The sequence below is a fragment of the Muscardinus avellanarius genome, assembly GCF_963383645.1.
Source record: "Muscardinus avellanarius genome assembly, chromosome: 15".
Lineage (NCBI taxonomy): Eukaryota > Metazoa > Chordata > Mammalia > Rodentia > Gliridae > Muscardinus > Muscardinus avellanarius.
The window spans coordinates 32,186,214-32,207,165 of NC_137801.1; the positions used below are offsets into that span (position 1 = coordinate 32,186,214).

At 35.9% G+C, this 20,952-nt stretch overlaps 1 protein-coding gene across 1 annotated transcript in view; it reads right to left on the bottom strand.

Moving 5' to 3' along the window:
• Positions 1-1,215: 1,215 nt before the first annotated feature.
• HNRNPLL (heterogeneous nuclear ribonucleoprotein L like) overlaps positions 1,216-20,952 on the bottom strand; it is a gene marked incomplete at both ends in the record, with an annotated part of 42,837 nt that continues 23,100 nt past the window's right edge. Inside the window, 7 exons of the mRNA XM_080711816.1 lie at positions 1,216-1,271; positions 3,537-3,635; positions 3,760-3,817; positions 4,674-4,875; positions 6,465-6,586; positions 13,029-13,246; positions 18,847-18,918. Coding sequence (XP_080567942.1) covers positions 1,216-1,271; positions 3,537-3,635; positions 3,760-3,817; positions 4,674-4,875; positions 6,465-6,586; positions 13,029-13,246; positions 18,847-18,918 — 827 coding nt within the window. The remainder of the gene's footprint in view (positions 1,272-3,536; positions 3,636-3,759; positions 3,818-4,673; positions 4,876-6,464; positions 6,587-13,028; positions 13,247-18,846; positions 18,919-20,952) is intronic.

Below are 20,952 nucleotides of genomic sequence, written 5' to 3' on the forward strand. Positions count from 1 at the left end.
CTTCTACCTACGGGCCTATTTTATATTTTATTTGGAAACAGGGTCTCTTAAGCCAGCGCGTGTGGCTGGCTTCGAACCTGTGTGATCCTCCTGTCTCTGCCTCCCAAGTGCGGGGATTACAAGCGTGTGCCACCACGCCCGGCAGGATTAGTGATATTTTAAGTTAAAATTTAGTACTTTAATCTTCCTTGCCTATGTATAAGATTTGGGGAAAAATAAAAAAAGAAACAGATCCAGTGGGAGAATGTTTAATAAATGGTGTTGAGACAAATAGCTGTTTTGATTAAAAATAAAATTAGATCCTTAAATCTTGCACAATATAGAAAAATACATATATTATGATGAATCAAAGAGTAAAAAATAAAAATGCAAATACCCAAAATTCTACAGACAGTTTTAGGGGGCTCAGAGGCTCTCTAAAGCCTAGCCAGGATCCCAGATTATTATACAGAAGAGGAATTGTAACTTCTATTAAAATCTCAATGCCAAATATTAGATGCATTTTCAAGATTAAGTCACATGCAACAAATAAGGTTTAACACAATAACTAATCATTATAACTTTATAAAATCTCCAAACTGGAACTAGAAACAGAAGCATGTCAATACAAATGGACAATGGCTTAAAAAAAAAAAGACACCAATTTAAATAAGTTTGAGTGCATACTGTACAAGTGTATCCATTGTCTGTTAGCCTTTCAGAAATATAAAATCAGCTAAATCTGTAGTACTTAAAAGTCAACATGTGCAATGTTATTTTCAAACTTGATTAAAATAAATACAAGTTATGTTTAATATGAGTAACTGCAACATACTTAAACATCTAAACATTTCATATGAATTCTATAATATTAAAATGCAATACTTTCACCTGCAATAATTTCATACACAATGGAAAAATACTTGCAGATAATTAGCACTACGAATGCAAATATATTTTTACTGTGGAAGAAAAATTATAGTAATAAGGTTAAAATAATAAATTTGCATAATCTACAATGAAGCTGTAGATAGTCTATATTATGATAGTCTATCTTGAAATGAAAACAATACTTAAGTTTACAATAAACTTACTCAAGGCAAAATGTTTATTACATAACAGGATCTTAACATAAGCAAGGCAACATTAGATAAACCATTATAGATTATTTTTAATTAAGTGTAGCTTTAAAACTATAATAAAGATGAACAGAAAGTTTAACATGCTCTTCTCTTCTTATAAATGAGATGATGTAGAAAAGCAAAGCTTCAAAGTATAGGGGTTGGAGCCATCTGTAAAAATTAAAACAAAGTTAATAGTCCACTTTAACTTTCAAGATCACTTTGAATTACAGAGCAAATTATTTCACTACTTCATAGCATCAGAAGTAGAAATATACAGAAGAAAAAATTATATGTAAGGTAAGGGGAAGATTACTTTGCTTATATTTTCTAGAAGGTAAGCTAAACAGAGATAGGCAGGTACCCCTGGATGTAATCTCTAGTGTCACACACACACAAAAAAAGTGCTTTAATGTATGTTGTGACACCATCCGTACATTCTTGTGTGTATGTGTGCTTTCTTTCTGTTCTTGCTTTTGTTTTGTTTTTGTTTTAACAGAGTCTCACTATATTGCCTGAGCTGGTCTCAAACTCATGAGCTCAAGTGATCTTGCTTCATACGTTGTCAGGAATAAAGATGTGTGCTACTATGCACAGCAATGTATTTATTTTTTAACTACCATTCATTACTACACCTGATACTAATTTTCAATTATTTCTAAAACGGAGAAAATTTAATACTTTTAGATTCAGGATCAAAATAAATTATACTGAACACAGTTCTAAAAAGTTAAACTTGAATATTCTTTGTATGATACAATATGGAGACAATAAAGAGGGTGACAATTTCACTTTATTTGAAACAGGATCTCACTGAGTAGCAAAGGGCCTCACTAATTAGCTAAGACTGTCCACCAACCACCATTCTCCTGTCTCAGCCTCCCAAATGATGGGATTACAAGCGTGCGCCACTACACTCGGCTTCTGAATATGCTTTTAAAAACTTTAAAAAGCAGCTTTGCACATGCCTATATAGAAATAGCTCCAAGATACATTAAGTGAAAATAGCAAAGCAAAGTATGTACAGAAGAACTATTCTCCTTAAGTTTTAAAAAGGTAGACATGTGCTGGGGAAGTAGAAAAGGTGATAAAAAAAAAGGAGGCAAGTTGTAAAAAGCTTTAGCTTTTTAGATTATTGTACCTTTGTGTACTGACTTCTCTAATCATGTTTTCTTCCCCCTTAAAATCAGCCTCCATGATGGTCCTGAGCACCACGTCTTAGTATTCACACCCTTGCATAGTCTCCTCCTAAACTGCACTATGTCAGTGTGACTGAAAGAATAGAATGCTAAGTGATTGAAGGTCATTCCCAATGTTAGATTATAAGAAACACTGTTGCTGTTGCTCCTATCTCTCTTGAACTATTCACTCTTACAGAGCCAATGTGGCTTCACTGGACTTGCAAACAACCATGAGAAAACTTGGAGGAATATATATATATATATATATATATATATATATATATATATATATATATTTTTTTTTTTTTTTTTTTTTTTTGGCGGGTCTGGGGATGGAACTCAGGGCATTTGACCTCCAAGCCTCCAAGCTACACCCCCTGCCCTATTTTTTATTCTTTACTTTGAAACCGGGTCTCATTGAGTTGCAGAGAGCCTCACTAAGTAGCTGAGGCTAGCTTTGAACCCGTGCGATCCTCCTGTCTCAGCCTCCCAAGCGTGAGGATTACAAGCGTGCGCCACCACGCCCAGCTGAGGTGCTGAACTTTGTTATGCAGCAATAGGTAACTAATATGGGGATTATTTGAGTTGTGGAATTCTATCCCTTTTTTCCCTCTGTATTAAAAAAACAAGTAGCCGGGCGTGGTGGTGCATGCTTGTAATCCCTGTGCTTGGGAGGCTGAGACAGGAGGATCGCGCAGGTTCGAAGCCAGTCACGCATTCTGGCTTAGGAGACTGTTTCCAAATAAAAATATAAAAAAAAAAAAATAGGTCTGGGAATGTAGCCCGGAGGTAGAAGGGCTTCCAGGAACCCCAGTACCACCAAACAAACAAACAAACAAACAAACAAAAAAATACAAATAGCCAGCCATGGTGGTGCATGCCTAATACTTGGGAGGCTGAGAGGAGGATTGCATGTTCAAGGTGAGCCTCAGCAAATTAGTGGGGCCCTCAGTAACTTGGTGAAACCCTATTTCAAAATGGAAAACAAAATAGGGCTAGGGGTGTAACATAGAGGTAAAACACTCCCTAGTAACACAATCCCTAGTTCAATCCCTAGTAACACACCCAACCACAACAACAAAAAACACCGGGGACAGGGTTGGAGAAAGTACCACTCAGTGGTAGAATGTGTTACAGGGTATGGATAAAATCTGCAGCAGAAACCAAAAAATATGAAACAAATATTTCTAAAGATAATCCTTACTGAATAATCACAACACACATATAGACACACAACGCACATAATTTGACTTACTTGGGACTCTTATCTGGTAGTGATTAAGTGCAGTCAGAGCTTCTACTGCATCAGTTTTACATTCCCATTCTAATAGCCCAGAAAGTGTTTTGGCAGAAGCTAAAGAAAAAAAAAAAAAAAAAAAAAAAGAAAGAAAGAAAGAAAGAAAAAACACAAATCTAGTTGTTATTTGCTTGTCATCAATTTATCCAGAAAACTTCAAAAGAGGAAATATTTTACTTACGTTTTGCATCAAACACTTTGTATTTGATGAATGTAAGAACTTCATGGTCATTACATAACTGCCAAAGAAAGGCAAAACTTCATTAAAAATATGGCAAGAATATTATTCCTATTTTTTTTGTAAAAGTAAACTTGATAACAGTGTTGAAGCCTTAAATACAGCACAAATGAATTTATATTTTAGGTCAATTTCAAGTTCTATGAGAAAAAAAATTTAAATATTAAAATTCTATAAATTATGTAACTTCATGCTATATACTACTATTTGTTAATTTAAAAAAATAATCTTGGCTGGGCATGGTGGTGCACATTTGTAATCCCAATACTTGGGAAGCTGAGACAGGAGGATCTAAGGTTCATGACCAGGCTCAGCTACTTAGTGAGGCCCTCGGCAACTAAGTGAGACTGTTTCAAAAATAAAGAATAAAAAATATGGCCGGGGGTGAAGCTCTGAGGTAAAACATCCCAGAATACAATCCTCAGTACTGGGAGAAAAAAAAAATCTCAAAGTTGACTAGGATTTATATAGTATAAAAGTAAAGTTCCTAAAAATCAATTATTTTCTGAAGCATTGCTACAGTTAGGGGAAAAGGCAGGGAAGGATACATAAAATTTTGTTATGGATGAGATTTAAGGTCATGGTAAAATAATATTCTCAATGCAGAAATAAGGGTATCTCTTTCTAATTTCAACTCTCAAAAGGACTGAGCCACAAACCCACAAAATACCAATAAAGAACAGAAACCAGAAATGTATAATGGCCAAAGAATGAACTATAAAGTGCCAAATAAATAGTAAAATATCAATAATACCAAAAGTAGGACAAAAGATGCTAAAATAAGGCTAAAATACAATATAAATCTAAGACTAAGAAATCGGCAACATTCTGCACACATTTGTGTTTCAAATGCTTACCTTTGTGAATGTCTCTTCTGTGACACACAATGGAACATTATAATAATGCAGGACACACGAGGGTGGTTGGATTATATTCTTAGATGCTTGGCCAGCACTTGTAAAGCGATTATTTTTGCTCATTGCAAAATCTTTGTAGCTACTTGTGCCATCCTCCAGCTCAAATATTTGACTTGGGACAACTGAATGTTGTTTAGACACACTAAAGATTAGAAAGGAAAAGTATACATAATGTACCTTGTTAGATAAAGAGCAATAGGTAGTCAGTTTCAAAATGCTTGCATGAATCTAAACAAAAGAGGCATGAGTGGCCATTTAAATACAGTATAGTCATCCCTTGGTATTCCTGGGGATTGGGTCCAGGACTCCCTTGGTTAACAACCCAAGTCCTTGGTTTGAAGCCAGCCTCCACTACTTAGTGAGATTCTCAGCAACTTAGTGAGGCCCTGTTTCCAAAGAAAATATAAAAAATAAATCTGGGAGTATAACCAGGAGGTAGAAAAGCCCCTAGGTTCCACTCCCAGGACCACCAAAAAAAAAAAAAAAAGGTTTGGAGTGGGTGTAGTGGCACACAATTATGACCCAGCATTTGGGAGGTTGAGACAGGAGGATCGCAGTTCAAAGACAGCCTCAGTTACTTAGTGAGGCCCTTTGCAACTCAGGGAGACCCAGTTTCAAAATAAAGAATAAGCTGGGTGTGGTGGTGCCCACTTGTAATCCCAGCATTCAGGAGACTGAGAAAGGAGGATCCCAGTTCACAGACAACCTCAGCTACTACTTAGTGAGGCCTTTGCAACTCAGTGAGACAGTTTCAAAATAAAAAATAAAATATAGGGTCTGGGGGTATAGCTCAGAGGTACAATGCCCCTGGTTTCCATTCCTAGTACCATAAAAATAAATAAACAAACAAACAAACAAACAAATACATAAATGTTTAAAAATTGGACTGGAATGTAGCTTGGGAGTATAATGCCCCTGGGTTCCATCCCCAGTACCGCAGGGGGGGAAAAAAAGGTGTAGTATTAGCATATAACCTATGCATATCCTTTCATGTATTTAAAACCATTTCTAGGTTACTTATCATATTCAATACACTATAATGCTAAGTATTGTATTGTTTATAATATTTAATACAGTATAAATGATCATTTATTGTATTGTTTAGAGAATAATAAGATGATAAATCAATATACACAAATTTTTTTCCCCAGACTTTTTTTTTGTGTGCAGGACTGGGGATTCAACCCAGGGGCATTCTACCTCTGAGCTACATCCCCAGCAATATTTTTATTCTTTATTTTGAAAGAGGGTCTCACTAAGTAGCTGAGGCTGGCTGTGAACCTGCAATCCTCCTGTCTCAGCCTCCCAAGTACTAGGATTACCGCTCCTGGCTTTCCCAGACATTTCTGACTGTGGTTAATTAAATTTACACACACAGAATCTGCATGTGTAAAGGGCTCACTGTATTTAGTTTAGGTTATAATCAATCACTCTTACACTTAGGACATCAATTTGAAAGAAAAATCTATGAATATATTGTTATGACTAGAAAACTTTTAACATAAAAACTTGCCTATTTTAACATTTTTTTATGATCATAAAACTAAAAACCAGGTATAGGTAAGCAAAATATTAATTAATATAACCCTAAAATTTGTCTAAAATAGCTCTACTGATGCTAGTTTCAGATATGCTCTCAGTTACTTTAGAATATTCTAAAGTTGAAATTAATACTCTAATAAAAGGACAAGAATTTTTAGTTTTTAAATTTATTGAGTAATAAATAATTACCAAACATTAAGTCTTTTCCCAAATAATTTGACATTATTAAGGTGTGTGACAGCTCTTTCTACAGCATATTCATCACCCATTTCTACCAGTGCCGTGCCAGGAATGGTCTTCATAAATTTTACCTGTAAATACAAAATCACAAGAGTGACCATTTAGTTTCCTTCTATAGTAACAGAATTTAACAAAGACATTAAGTATGATTTTTTTTTTTCTTCAGTAGAATGAGGTAGAATGGAACCCGGGGGATTTTATCTCCAAGTGACACCACCAGCCCCATCTTCCCTCCCTCCCTCCCTTCCATCTTCCTACAATACTGGGGATGGACCCAGAGGCATTCTACCTCTGAGCAACACCTCCAGCCCTATTTTTTATTCTTTATTTTGAAACAGGGTCTCACTGAGTTGCAAAGAGCCTCACTAAGTAGCTAAGGCTGTCCATTAACCACGATCCTCCTGTCTCAGCCTCTCAAATGCAGGGATTACAAACATGAGTTCACCATGCCTGGCTTAGTATGATTTAAGTGATTAAAATCATCAAATACAGAAAATCATCTAGAACCTTAACTTTATTCTACCATGTGTGAGAAACACCCTTAAATTTTATCAAAATGTATGCTATAAGGGTTGGATGGGATAAAGTGTAACAAAGAAAATTAAAAAGGAAAAACTGTAATTCTATTGTACAGCACACTGAAGACCACCACCAGTTATTCTAGCTCCTATTCATTAATTCTGTGATTTGGGGACAATTTACTTAACTTCTCTGAACCTCAGACTATTCTTGTAAAATGGAAATAACAACACTTATTGTTAGAACAATCTAGGATTCACCCTATACTCATCAATATTTATTCATTCAACAAATACTTACGTATCTTATATGTTTTGATAACTATAATACTAGGTACTTGGGATTTAATGGTGAACACAATCTTATTTATTTCTGTGTATATAGTACTGGGGAATGAACCCAAGGGCATGCTATCTCTGAGCTATACTCCCAGTCTACTTTATTTTTTATTTTGAAATAGGGTCTAAGTTACTGTGAACTAGCCTCAAACCTGTGATTCTCTTCAGCTTCTCACGAACTGGGGAATACAGGTGTATGCTACTGTGCCTGGCAAATACAATCTTCTTGAACCATATATCCTAGTAGGCTAGATCCGAAATTTAAAAATAAATAATTACAAGCTATGCAGAGCTCTGTTAATAAATAAAATGCTATAACATAAAACAAAATGGCCAGAGATCATATGGCCAGTAAGAAGTAAAATTTAGGGAAGGTTTTAAAAAATAATACTTTGCAGCTGGGTGTGGTGGCGCATGTTGTAATCCCAGCGCTTGGGAGGCTGAGATGGGAGGATTCCACAGGTTCGAAGCCAGCCTCAGCTACTTAGTGAGGCTCTCAGCAACTTAGTGAGACCCTTTTTCCAATAAAATAAAGAATAAAAAATAGGGCTAGGGGTGCCACTCAGAGGTTGAATGCTCCTGGGTTCCATCCCCAGTACCGCAATAAATAAATAAATAAATAAAACTTTACTGAATTTTCATAACGCCTTGGACAAAGACCACATACATCCTCTCATACTTTTCCAATTTTAGTATAATGCTGTAAGGGCTGGATGGGATTAAGTGTGATAAATCATTCAACATAGAGCCTACCCCACACAAAGTCCCTAAGTAACTATTAAGTACTACTAAACTACATAACAACTTGAACACTTCCTTCTTACCTGTCTACTTCAAGGGAATACTGAGAACATACTGGCAGGACAAATTCAAGACGTATTTATTTCTACTATTTTCATCTTTTTTTTCCTCCTTTGTAGTACTGAGGATTGAACCTAGGGGCATCCTACTTCCAAGTTACACCCCCAGCCCTATTTTATTTTGAAATAGTGTCTCACTACATTGCAGAAGGCCTCACTAAGTTGTTGCGGCTGGCCGAAAACCTGCAATCCTCCTCTCAGCCTCCCAAGTACTGGGGTTATAGGCATGTGCCACTGTGCCCGGCCATTTCCATCATTAATCTTAGTGTGATATACTAGCATTTTTACATTATATGTGTACTTGAACTCAGTAGTAGCAGGATTTCTTTCTTTGCCCAAATCACTTATCTCTGGGCAAAAATTTCTCTTGATTTAATACAGTAACATTCTAAAAATTAAGTAGTAACTAAATATATATATATGTTAGATAGCAGCACCAGGCTCCAGAGAGGAAGGGAACTCATAACAGAGCTCAGAAACCAGAGAGGAGATACGCCGGCCTCACACCCGAGAACGCAGCAGCAGCGCCTTGCTGCTGGCGGCAGCAGCGAATTCACCGGACGGCACCAGACCAACACACTCAACAGCCTACCAAGCTCCAGAGAGGAGCGGCGGACAGCGAGCCGAGGTGAGCCGCTGCAGAACAGCCGGGTGGGATTCGGCAATTTCTCGGCGCAGGAAGCATCTAAAGGTCCCAGGGGCTGGACTCAGCGCACCCTGCAGGGACCCAGAGTGGAGTTCAAAAACAGAAAAGAAATACGCCAGCCTCACGGCCGAGGGCGCGGCAGCACCACCATATTGCTACCGCCATATTCACGGAGTCCACGACAGCTCCATCTGCGCACTCAACAGTGAGTCAAATTGGGGCCACTAGAGGCGAAGTTCCAGTACTGTACTCCCAGGGACTTGACCCTGTGGGGGAGTGTTGGTGGCAGAGATATTACACCAAAGGAGAACGCCCAACCTGGCACCCCCCATGGTTTAAAGCAGCCTCGATTGACTCCCAGGGTCTGAGAATCTGCGATACAACCCAGTAAAGGAGTAGTGGTGACTGAGATACCACAGACTCGAGATCCAGAGCACCTTAAGTGAAGTCGTAGTGACCCAGGGAAGAACTCAAAGAAGGCACAAACTTCCAAAATCATGGGAAAGAGGAATAACAATGGAGCAATGAATGCCCACAATACCACAACATCAGAACCTGATAAAACAGAAATTCAGAGATTTATAGAAGATCAAATCAGGAAAATAACTAGAAATAATAGAGTTGTTTCGAAAAGAATTCAGAGAGACAGAAAAAGAGATAAAGGATGCAATTAATGAAGTAAAGGCCTCAATTCAAAGTACAAACAACCGATTAGACCACATGGAGAATAGAATCTCGCTCCTAGAAGATGATCATTCCAAAAATGAATGCATAGTTTCTAATTTAGAAAAAAAAATCCGACAGCAGGAATCTGACATTGAAGAAATATGGGCCCATTTTAAGAGAGCTAACCTAAGAATAATTGGAATAGAGGGAAAAGGTGAAACCAAAGGGATTAACAATCTTTTCAAGGAAATAATAGCAGAAAAATTTTCAAACATAGAGCAAGAGGTTGATACACAGGTCCAGGAAACTTATAGAACTCCCGTTAGAGAGGATCAGAGAAGAGGATCTCCACGCCACATAATTGTCAAAATGACCACTGTGGAAGCCAAGCAGAGAATCTTAAAGGCAACAAAAACAAAGGGCCAAGGGACACTCAGAGGCAAACCAATAAGAATCACTCCAGACTTCCCAAACCAAGTCATGAAAGCCAGAAGGGCTTGGAGTAACATATTCCAAACCCTGAAAGAAAACAACTTCCAGCCAAAAATTTCCTACCCAGAAAAACTTTCTATCAAATTAGATGTGGAAATAAGAAGCTTCCACGACAAACAGAAACTGAAGGAATTTATGTCTTCAAAACCAGCGCTAGAGAAAATACTCAAAGAGATTAACTACAAAGAAGAAATAGGTAACACACACCGGAACCAGAGAAACAAGATTTTCCATCCAACAGACAACTAAGATTGGTTATCTGTGGAGATTCATTATTTATGTTAGTCTTTTACCTATCTCTAAATTGTATTGTTTGCTTTTATTGTTGCTAATTTTTAGGATTTCTAGTTGGAATATTAATATACCTTCAGATATAACATTTGGAAATATTTTATCCCATTCTATCAGTAACTTTTAACTCTGTTTACATTGTTTTTGGATATACAATATTTTTTTATTTTTTAGGGAGTTTATTTACCCTTTTGTTGCCTGCGCCATTGAAATCATATCCAAGAAATCACTGCCAATTTCAATGTTGTGAGGTTTTATGACCCAGATTTTCTTCTAAAAGTTTTTAGTATTAAGATATATACTTAGGTCTTTTATCTATTTTGAGTTAATATTTGTAAATATGTTAGGTAAGGGTCCAATTTTATTATTTTTCATGTAATTATTATTTTTCAACAATATATATGTTATATAGAGTTCTCACACTGGCAAATCTCCCCCCAAAAGTTAGGAAAAATTAACTATGATGGCGTGAGTTTAACGTGTCATCACATATCATTTTAAATGCTTAAAAATGTTTGAGAGCAGATTAAGTAAAAAACTGGAATTAGTCAAGCAAGAAAACTTTAATTTTAAAAAAGCATTTTGGTTTCTAAATCATGAGACATTAGTTTATAACACAAAGACAAAGATCCACTAAAGGTAGATACCTAACTGCCTTTGTCTAGTTGTCACCATATGTGAAAAAGCACAAACAGAAAATTAATACTATGCAATATAAGGTAAATTATAAATAAATCATATTTATTTATGAAACTGCAGCTCTTAGAATTTAAGTAGTTTACCCATCTATAAGACAAGTGTCTCTGACGAAAAATCTGATCTCCTTTCCCCAATGTTTAACCCATATATTCTTAGCCAGTTATAACTGGCAAGCAGAAATATTCCATATGTTACCTCTCAGGCCAAATATGCAGCTTCTTTTCGATTTTTTTTCTTTTATTTTTTAGTATAATTAAATAATAGAGAAAATCCTTGTTTCAGAATTCAGAAGAGTTGCTTACAGATCAAGGATACTTAATAAATGGACTAAGAACTAAGAGTACCAACATTTTTTAAAGCCACGCTCCCCTCTCAAACACAAGTAACTCATGTTTGTACTTATTTTAAATCATTGTGAAAAGAACACTAACATTACTTAAAAAAGAAAAAAAAACATTACTACAGTATTGAAATGTTCTACCAAGGTAGGTCAGCAGGTCAGTTTCAAATATTACTGAGCGAAAATAAGAGCACACTGTTCTTTCAGAAGATACCCATACCATGGCATTTAGGAAGCAAGCATATAATTCTTAGATTGCTCCCAAAATTAAGACTTCCAAGACAAGCTCTGAGAGATGTTTATGTATACCTAGAGCCATCAAAGTAAGTGTTCTTTCAAATTTACAGTTTAACAAGTTAAATGCTAAAGTCTCTTTGAGGTGATTAAAACATGAAAGCTACTTGACTTAGGACACATCTGATATACAGCTGGAATTGTCATAAGTTGAAAATGCACTTACGATAGCTAACCTGCCTTACATCACAGCTTAGCAACACACTACACTGTGGAGCATCAGTTGTCTAACTTCATGATTACATGGCTAACTGGGAGCTGTGACTTGCTACTTCTTCCCAGCATTATAGGAAGAGTTTTGTAGCATATATCATTATCACAGGAAGAGATCAAAATTTAAACTATGATTTCTACTAAATGCATATCACTTTGAAAAATGCACTTGAAAAATCCTAGTCAAATACCATAAATTGAAAGATATTTTTAGTGCCCACAACCTATACTGATAACTTACCAAAAAATGAAAGTGACAGTGTTTCTTGGAGTAATATAATATACAGTAAAATTTAGGACACCCTATAACAGACAGGAGGATCATGGTTCATGGACAGCCTCAGCTACATTTAGTGAGGCCCTCTGCAACTCAGTGGGACCCTGTTTCAAAATAAAGAATAAAAAATAGGGCTGGGGAGCCGGGTGTGGTGGCGCACGCTTATAATCCCCACTTGGGAGGTGGAGACAGGAGGATCCTGCAGGTTCAAAACCAGCCTTGCTGGCTTAAGAGACCCTGTTTCCAAATAAAATATAAAACAGGTCTTGGAGTATAGCCCAGAGGTAGAAGGCCCCTGGGTTCCATCCCTAGTACTGCAAAAAAAAAAAAAGTTGTCTTCGTGTGTGTGTGGGTGGGTGGAGGGTACTAGGGGTGAAACCTAGAGGCCTTCTACCTCCAGGCTACACTCAGACCTATTTTTATATTTTATTTGGAAACAGGTCTCATTAAGTTGCTGAGAGCCTCACTAAGTAGTTGAGGCTGGCTTCGAACCTGCGTGATCCTCCTGTCTTAGCCTCCCAAGTGCAGGGATTACAAGTGTGCACCCCCACGACCAGCTAAGTTGTCTTCTTGTGGGCACTGTTCTATAGTGTACATTCAGGTTAACATTTCGTACTCCTAATCCTAATTCAGAAAACTAAAACCTAAGTTAATTAATACCTCATTCACACATAGGTCATTATTCTGCAACCTTCATTTTTCATTTTTTTAGAAAAAAAGATAATTTCTGAAATTCACTCATAATAGTCTTTTTTAGCTTATGTGGGTCACTACTGAAAAACATGCATTTTCCTTAATACCAAGAGATGATATATATTTGGTGCCTTTTCAGAATGACTATTAGGTATTCTAGCAAAATAAATTAATATAAAACTCACCTTTTCAATATTTCCATATAAACAAAATAGGTTGAAGACTCTTGAACAATTCATCTTTAGTTGATGTAATCCACTAACCATTACAACCGAACCAGAGGGATTTCCTCCATGCATATAAGAGGAAGAAGCTTGTGGTAATGGATATGCAACAAGTTCAGGTGTATCTCGAGAGCCCATTCTGTAACGACTTGGTAAAGGCAACAGTGGACCATGGGATCCTACAAAAATGACCAAAGCAAATATATAAATAAAACACATTCACAACAGATCCACTTGCAAATACTTTAGTAAATGCAGTTCCCATAAAAAATAAACTTTTTTTGTGTGTGGTGCTAGAGATCAAATCCAAGGCCTCACTCATGCTGGGCAAGTGCTCTACAACTATTTACTCTCAGCTCCCAAATAAACCTTTAATATCAGCTAGTTTGCTATATATATATAAAAAAAAAACCCCACATGTATGAATATTTATACATAAACTGCAGAAAATTAATAAAATCTATATTTAATTTGTATCAGATTCAACACATATTGACACGTATCTACATATATCAGTCTATACTTTTATATTTAAAAAAATAGCAGTTTAGCAAGAGTAGAGGATTGGACTGTAGGGTGGTAGGGGACACCCAATGTAAAACTCTGGGCCCCTGTATTTAAAGGGGGTCTTTTTTTTTTTTTTTTTTTTGTCTTTTTGGACTGGGAATTGAACGCAGGGCGGTGCACTTGCCAGGCAAGCGCTTTGCCACTGAGCTACATCCCAGCCCATGGGCCCCTGTATTTAAAATTATATCTCAAAGTTTTAAAAGAGGTAGGCTTGGTGGCTCACACCTGTAAACCAGTATGTGGTAGCCTGAGACAGGAGGATCACAGGTTCCAGCCTCAGCTACTTCGTGAGGCCTTAGGCAATTTAGTGAGACCCTGTTTCAAAATAAAGAATAAAAACATGGGCTGGGGGTGTAGCTTGGAGGTAGAATGTCCCTGGGTTCAATCTCTAGTACCACTAAATAAATAAATACATAAATAAATACATAAATAAATAATAAATAAATAAGCAAGCCAGCCAGCCAGTGTCTCTTGGGAGTAATAAAATATACAGTAAAATCTAGAACACTATCTCCATAACAAAACAAAAAAGAAGTCCATAAAAAGTTGTCTTCTTGCAGGCATTATTCTATAGGGTACTTTCAGGTTAATATTTCATTCTCCTAATTCTAATTCAGGAAACTAAAACCTAGGTTAATTAATACCTCATTCACACATAGATATATTATTCTGCAACCTCCATTTTTGGGAAACAAGACCATCAAGAATATAGTAGAAATTAGTGCTTGAATATCTAAAACTATTATTATATACACACGCACACACATCTACACTTTTTTGTTTCTGTAGTACTTGAAACAAAATGGAATGAGTGTGGCAAAACTGGGATAATAAAAGTAGCCAAGAGGCTGAGACTGGAGGATCGGAGTTCACAGAAAGCCTCAGCTATTTAGTGAAGCCCTCTGCAACTTAGTGAGACCCTGTTTCAAAATAAATAAAAAATAGGGTAGAGGATGTAGTTCGGAGGTGGAATGCCCTTGGGTTCCACCCCCAGACCCGCAAAAAAAAAAGCAGTTTGGGATGTAGGCAAAAGTCTTCCTGAGGTATTAACAATCCCCAAACCCAAGCCCTTTCCTTGTTTCTCAAGAAGAGAATGTAATGCCATTGATCTTCATTTTTATGTAGGACTAAGGGATACTTATTATCTACTAAGTGAGTTTCTAAGAACTATTAAATTTTGGCATTCATAACATAAATTATGAATTAGAGATCATGGTGGACTTCAATTTTCAGTATTCTAAATACAAATGCCACTTACAGCAGCATCACCAACACTACCACTGAGCATATACAAATACAATATGAACTTCTGTAATTTTAGAGAGGAATACTTATCAATATATAATTTTTCTGGGGGGGGGTTTGGTGGTACTGGGGGGTGGAACCCAGAGGCTTTCTACCTCCAGGCTATACTCTCAGACCTATTTTATATTTTTTTATTTGGAAACAGGGTCTCACTAAGTTGCTGAGAACCTCACTAAGTAGCTGAGGCTGGCTTTGAACTTGTGCAATCCTCCTGTCTCAGCCTCCCAAGCGCAGGAATTACAAGCGTGCGCCACCACGCACGGCTATCAATATATAATTGTCACCTTAAATTGTTTATGTTTTTTAACTACCCTTCTTACTGTCAACTGGTAGTTTTACACATATTTTGGCTTCTAAATTATTTATCTATTTTTTATTTTTTGGTACTGGAGATGGAACCCAGGGATTCTACCTCCAAGCTATATCCTAACCCCTTTTATTCATTTATTTTTACTTTGAAACAGGGTTTTGCTAGGTTGCTAAGGGCCTTGCTAAGTTGTTAAAGCTGGCCTAGAATCTGCAATCCTCTCTCAGCCTTTCAAGTACTGATATTACACGATGTGCCACCACTCCTGCCTGGCCTAATTTAGACACACACACACACACACACACACATACACACACACAAGGTTCAAATATCAATCATTCTTATTGCACACGTTCATATTATGCTATCTATACACCACTACCAATTGCTTATACAGTAATGTACTTAACTATAATCACTAAACTTTCTTTTCCATGGGAACTAGAAAGACCTTCAATAGATGGATAATGAAAACTTTTATTCTGCTTAAGTTGGTTAAGGTCTAAAAGCTTTGAGATCCACTGCCCTAGGTTAACAATCAAAATCGGAGCAAGAGAATAAATTATGTTTGTAATAATGATCTTGATCCATCAAGACTAAATTATGTTTGTTATCTACACTTTAAATTATAAACCAGGGTAGGCGTGGTAGCTCACACTTGTAATCCCAGCATTTGGGAAGCTAAGACAGGAGGATCTGGGTTCGCAAACAGCCTCAGCTACTTAGTAAGGCCCTTTGCTTGCAACTCAGTAAGACTCTGTTTCAAAAAACAGTATAGAGAAATAGGGCTGGAGCATAACTCAGAGGGAGAATGCCCCAGGGTTCCATCCCTAGTAGAAAGAAAGAAAGAAAGAAAGAAAGAAAGAAAGAAAGAAAGAAAGACCGACCAGAAGCCTTTAACAAAGCTTTCTGTACTAAATAGTTGATGCAAAGTCTTGGTACTTAAAGTACTAATGTTTCAGGTATTTTAAAAATTCATTTATGTGGGGAAATGCTAAGTAAATAACATTTTTAAGGCATTTCCCATCTTTCAAAACTTTAAAATTTTTGGTCCAGAAACCACACACTAGCAATTAATACACAAATTAGAGCACAGCATTGTAGGGTATGCCTGTAATTGCAGTACATAGGAGTACACAAGTTTGGTTTGGGGTCAGTAATTTAGGAAGACGCTCAGCAACTTAATGAGACCCTGTTTCTAAATAAAATGAGCTGGGATATAGCTCCTGGGGTTCAATCCCCAGTACACACACACACACACACACACACACACACGCTCCTGGGTTCAATCCCCAGTACACACACACACACACACACACACACACACACACACCAGAAACTTTTCGAGTTCAGAAGTAAATCTATATTCATTTTTGTCACTGTTCAAGTTATAAACTTTTACCCATTCTTGAAATGTCTGGCCTTTCCAAATTAAAAGATTTAAAGAACTGTAATGACTAGAACAGATTTTATACTGATAAAATAAGCAGATAAATTAATGAAATCTATGGTTCTTGATTCATAATTCACCTTTTCTATTTCCTATGTGTGTGTAGGAGGGGTATGAAACCCAGGGGCATTCTACCTCTGAGCTACACATCCAGCCCTATTTTATTTTTTGTTTTGAAACAGAGTCTCGCTAAGTTACCAACTGCTAGCCTTGAATCTTTGATCCTCTTGTCTCAGGCTCTGAAGTACTGGGACTATAGGTATGTGCCACCATGTCCAGCTATTTTCCCTTTTAGACCATCGCATGGAAAAAGCTACTCATGATGGGGCTCTAAAATGCTAATAAAGCCATTTTGCTTAACTGCTGCTCTAAGAGATAGGTATGATCTTCAAATTTTATAAAAAGGTTCACTATCACTAATGCATATCCATTATCTTCTCACTTCCTGATCTTCTTGTCTCTACCTCTTTTTATTCAGATTCTCTCTCCTCTTATACTCCAGTCTGCTTACTCTAAGAAAGTAAAATAAATTAACTTCAGCATTCCATGTCTCAATGGACATAGCTCAGAATGGATCCCCCTATACACCACTCTCCCTCAGCACGACTTTATATAAGCTCTATGATCCCTGATTAACAAGCATCACTTTAAAGAATTTTGCACTTCTCTTTATAGCTTACATTTTAAAATTTGTTCCCATATACAATAAGACACGTTAAACTATCAGAGAATTTCATAATCATTTTTAAAATAAAAAGTTCTTGTAGGGCATATAACATTGTTAATACAATTTTCAGTAAAAGGAATACAAATTTGAAAACCTATACTAAGAAAATAATCAGTTTTACTACAATGGAGTTCTTTGTCCATTTATTCTTTCATAGATTTTTCTAGTCCCCCTTTGCAAAATATTTAACCAAATTTTAGCCTTCAGCAGACTACCATTAACTACAATTTAACCCCACAACTACACTACAAACTAGTAATCAACAATTTTCTTTTGTAACTCTCCATTATAAAAAGCACAACAGGCTCCCAGTAAGTGTTTCTTTAGGACAAAAATGACTTAGACATGCATATTTAATATTTACTGGTATAGGAACAACTAAGAAAAATGATTAAGGAGCACACACGCTAAAAAGACTAGTTAAGATTTTCATTGCATGCCACACCTAATTTTTTGACATAATAGCAATCATTTGAACCTTCTCTGCCATGTAGACTATTACTACTGGAGGCTTCAGACCAAAATATAAATACACAAGAATCAAATTTCTGAAGTTCAAAAGCTAAAATGAGAAGACACTAAGGAATAAGTTAAAACAGCTAAGAATGATCATTAAATAGATATGCAATTTGAAAACATTTGGGACAATAGGCACATTAGGAGTTCTTCTGATGATAAATTCTAAAAATAAAATATAGAAATTTCTATTTCCTCTCACTTCTAGTTGTCTTTCAACTTTAAAGCACAGAACAAGTCAAGAACTACCAGTAAAAATTTAAAAATACTTTAAAAAAAGCTCTAGCCCTTTAAAAGTCTTATCAATAACAATTCCCAACATCTACATAGAAAAATGATCTGAGGCATAACTTTTTCACAGCAAAGATTCTAGCTGTCATAATATTGATTTATCAACATTGCAAACAGTAAAAACTGAACATTTTAAAAGGGGAATTAAATGCAAATTTAAGCAAAGCCAAAATAACACCTGAAGTCTAAATAGAAGCATACTTCCTTTTTGAGAAATATCCCATCCTTTCTGCCTATACTACTCAAAATTCCTCTTTGCTCATAACTGCTTAATGAAAATAAACTTACTGAACAATACGTGTCCTTTTTGATCCTCTTACAGACCAGTACCATTACAAATCAAAACCAAACCAAGCAAAATATAATGGCAGAAAATTTTTTCGATCCCCAACCAATAGCTCTCAGTTTATCTAAAGGCTATTTGATAAATCAATATCCTAAGAAAACAAGGGATTTTGGACAACTTCTAGGGACATTAAAAAGGAGCAATCCCCTATAAACCACATCAGATGAACAGAAAAAAATACAAACACAAGAAATGTGCCATTCTTCATCAGAAATGCAAAAATTCTAATAGTTCATCTATACTACCTTCCTTCTGCCTTGACAAACTTACCATAGCCATCATGTCTAAACGAAGAAGGGTGTTCTCCCAAAATGGCTTGTCTCTGGCGACCCTTTCCTCTATCTGACACAAAAGTAGAAACATGGTTTTAACAATTTTGACCCAAGTACTTAATAGAGTACACATGGGAAACACCCATTCAAAACATCCATTATACTTCATAAGAGAAATATGACTCCTGGTTAACTTTAAACATCAATTCATATCCAATTTAAATACAAACACCAAATGTTTAAGAAAATAATTCTATCTAACAAATTCCACTTAACTTGAAAATATCTTTTTTGGTAAATGCCAAATACAATCACACTTCAAATTTAAAGATAGATACTTTGCTGAAAGTGAATATACACAATGCTAGAGTTTGACACTGTACAGAAGTTTTTACCAATACATGTTTTTAAAACAAGTGTTAAGTGCAGTACTTTTGAAAGACAGTACCTGAATCATACTATTAGCTTCAACAGCAACACATTTTCAAAGTGGGCTTCTTTCAAGAAGTTTCGGCATAAGCCAACAACAACCTGTATTACATGGTTTCACAATCAGTAAACACAAGAGTATTTTATATGTATATACACATATTTACAAACACCTACTGACTTGAGAGCTGAAATTGTGCAAATTACTGGCTCATGATTGTATCATAAATAGGTCATTGCCTATAGACCTTAACATCAGGCAGAACTATAAGCAACCCCAAACCTTAAATATGCCAAGATAAAGCTAACCAAGGGGGCTACATTATTGGATGAAAATACTACAATACTCTATAAAAGAATAATTTTTATTCTAGCTGCATTTTCAGGAAAGGCATGCCAATTTTCCCAAATCTTATTATTTGAGACCATCAATTAAAAAAGTATTTTTCCAAGTTTCTAAAAGAACACTTCCTATGTTGTTAGTAGATTTCAAAAAACATTGTACAATACTTTTAGAAAGTTTGCTGATCACATTACGGTGCCTGACAAGATTTTTTTGTATATGTATCTTAAGATTTTGATCATTTTATTCCTTGAAAATTCAGAGGAAGGCTTTCCATATATCCTTAGTGATAACAAATGAGGCTTATGGGAGATGAGAAATACATTAATTTTCACTTCAGTCTAGAGAAGTATAGTTTTATACCTATTCCAAGCTATTCTAACATTTAAAGGAGGTCATCTAATTCAACTTTTATTCAACATAAAAATTCTCATCATCCCTGTTAATGAGGGCTATTTACCTCTTTATCTGATACCAGTAAACAAGGCACTTACTATCTTCCCTTTTTCACATATCCTATATGTGATAAAAATTTTATATTATATAGAAAAATGACCTTCCACCCCCATTCTAATACATTTGAAGCCTGTCTTTGATAATTCTTCCAAATGCTTAAAAGTTATTTGTCCTTTCCATAACTTTCTCAGTCATTAACTCGCCAATGTAAATATTTAGTTCCTTTAGTTTGTGACTTCTAGCATCTTTCATCATTCAAGCTTCAATCTTCTTGAATCAATCCAGTCTTCTAATCCCTTCTCTGTCACTGTTCCTCTCCTTAATGCACATACCACCAAACACTAAATACAATTCCTATCTATTCTAGGAATATTAAAACTCAAGCCACTGTGTTTTTATGGTCCATTTTTATTAATATAGTTAATAGTGTTCAATAAAGGAAAGAAAACTAGGTTGGAAATCCGAACTACTAATTTGATGTATAATCACAGAAACTCACAATCTTCATTCATAAAATGGAGTTTAAGAGTAGGTAATTTCCAAGGTATTTTTCAGCCATACATTCTTTTCATAATTTCTCATGTGAAGCATTCATTATCTAATATAAGGCTACATAAAACAGAAGTGAGGAGGAAAGTTAAACACTGAATCAGTCTATTAATTGTGATAAGATTTCATGAATTAAACTGAAATCTGAGGAAAGCTGTGCATTTTCTTCCCCAAAAGATGCACACACACTACATGTTTTATTTAACCTATCTGGAGGGGTTCCCTGGAATTGAGGCTAAGGATTCTTGGCACTAAAATGTAGTAAGACTCAATAGCACTTTTTAAAATAAAATTGTTTGGAAAGGGTTCTTTTTTTCTTTTTTGTTA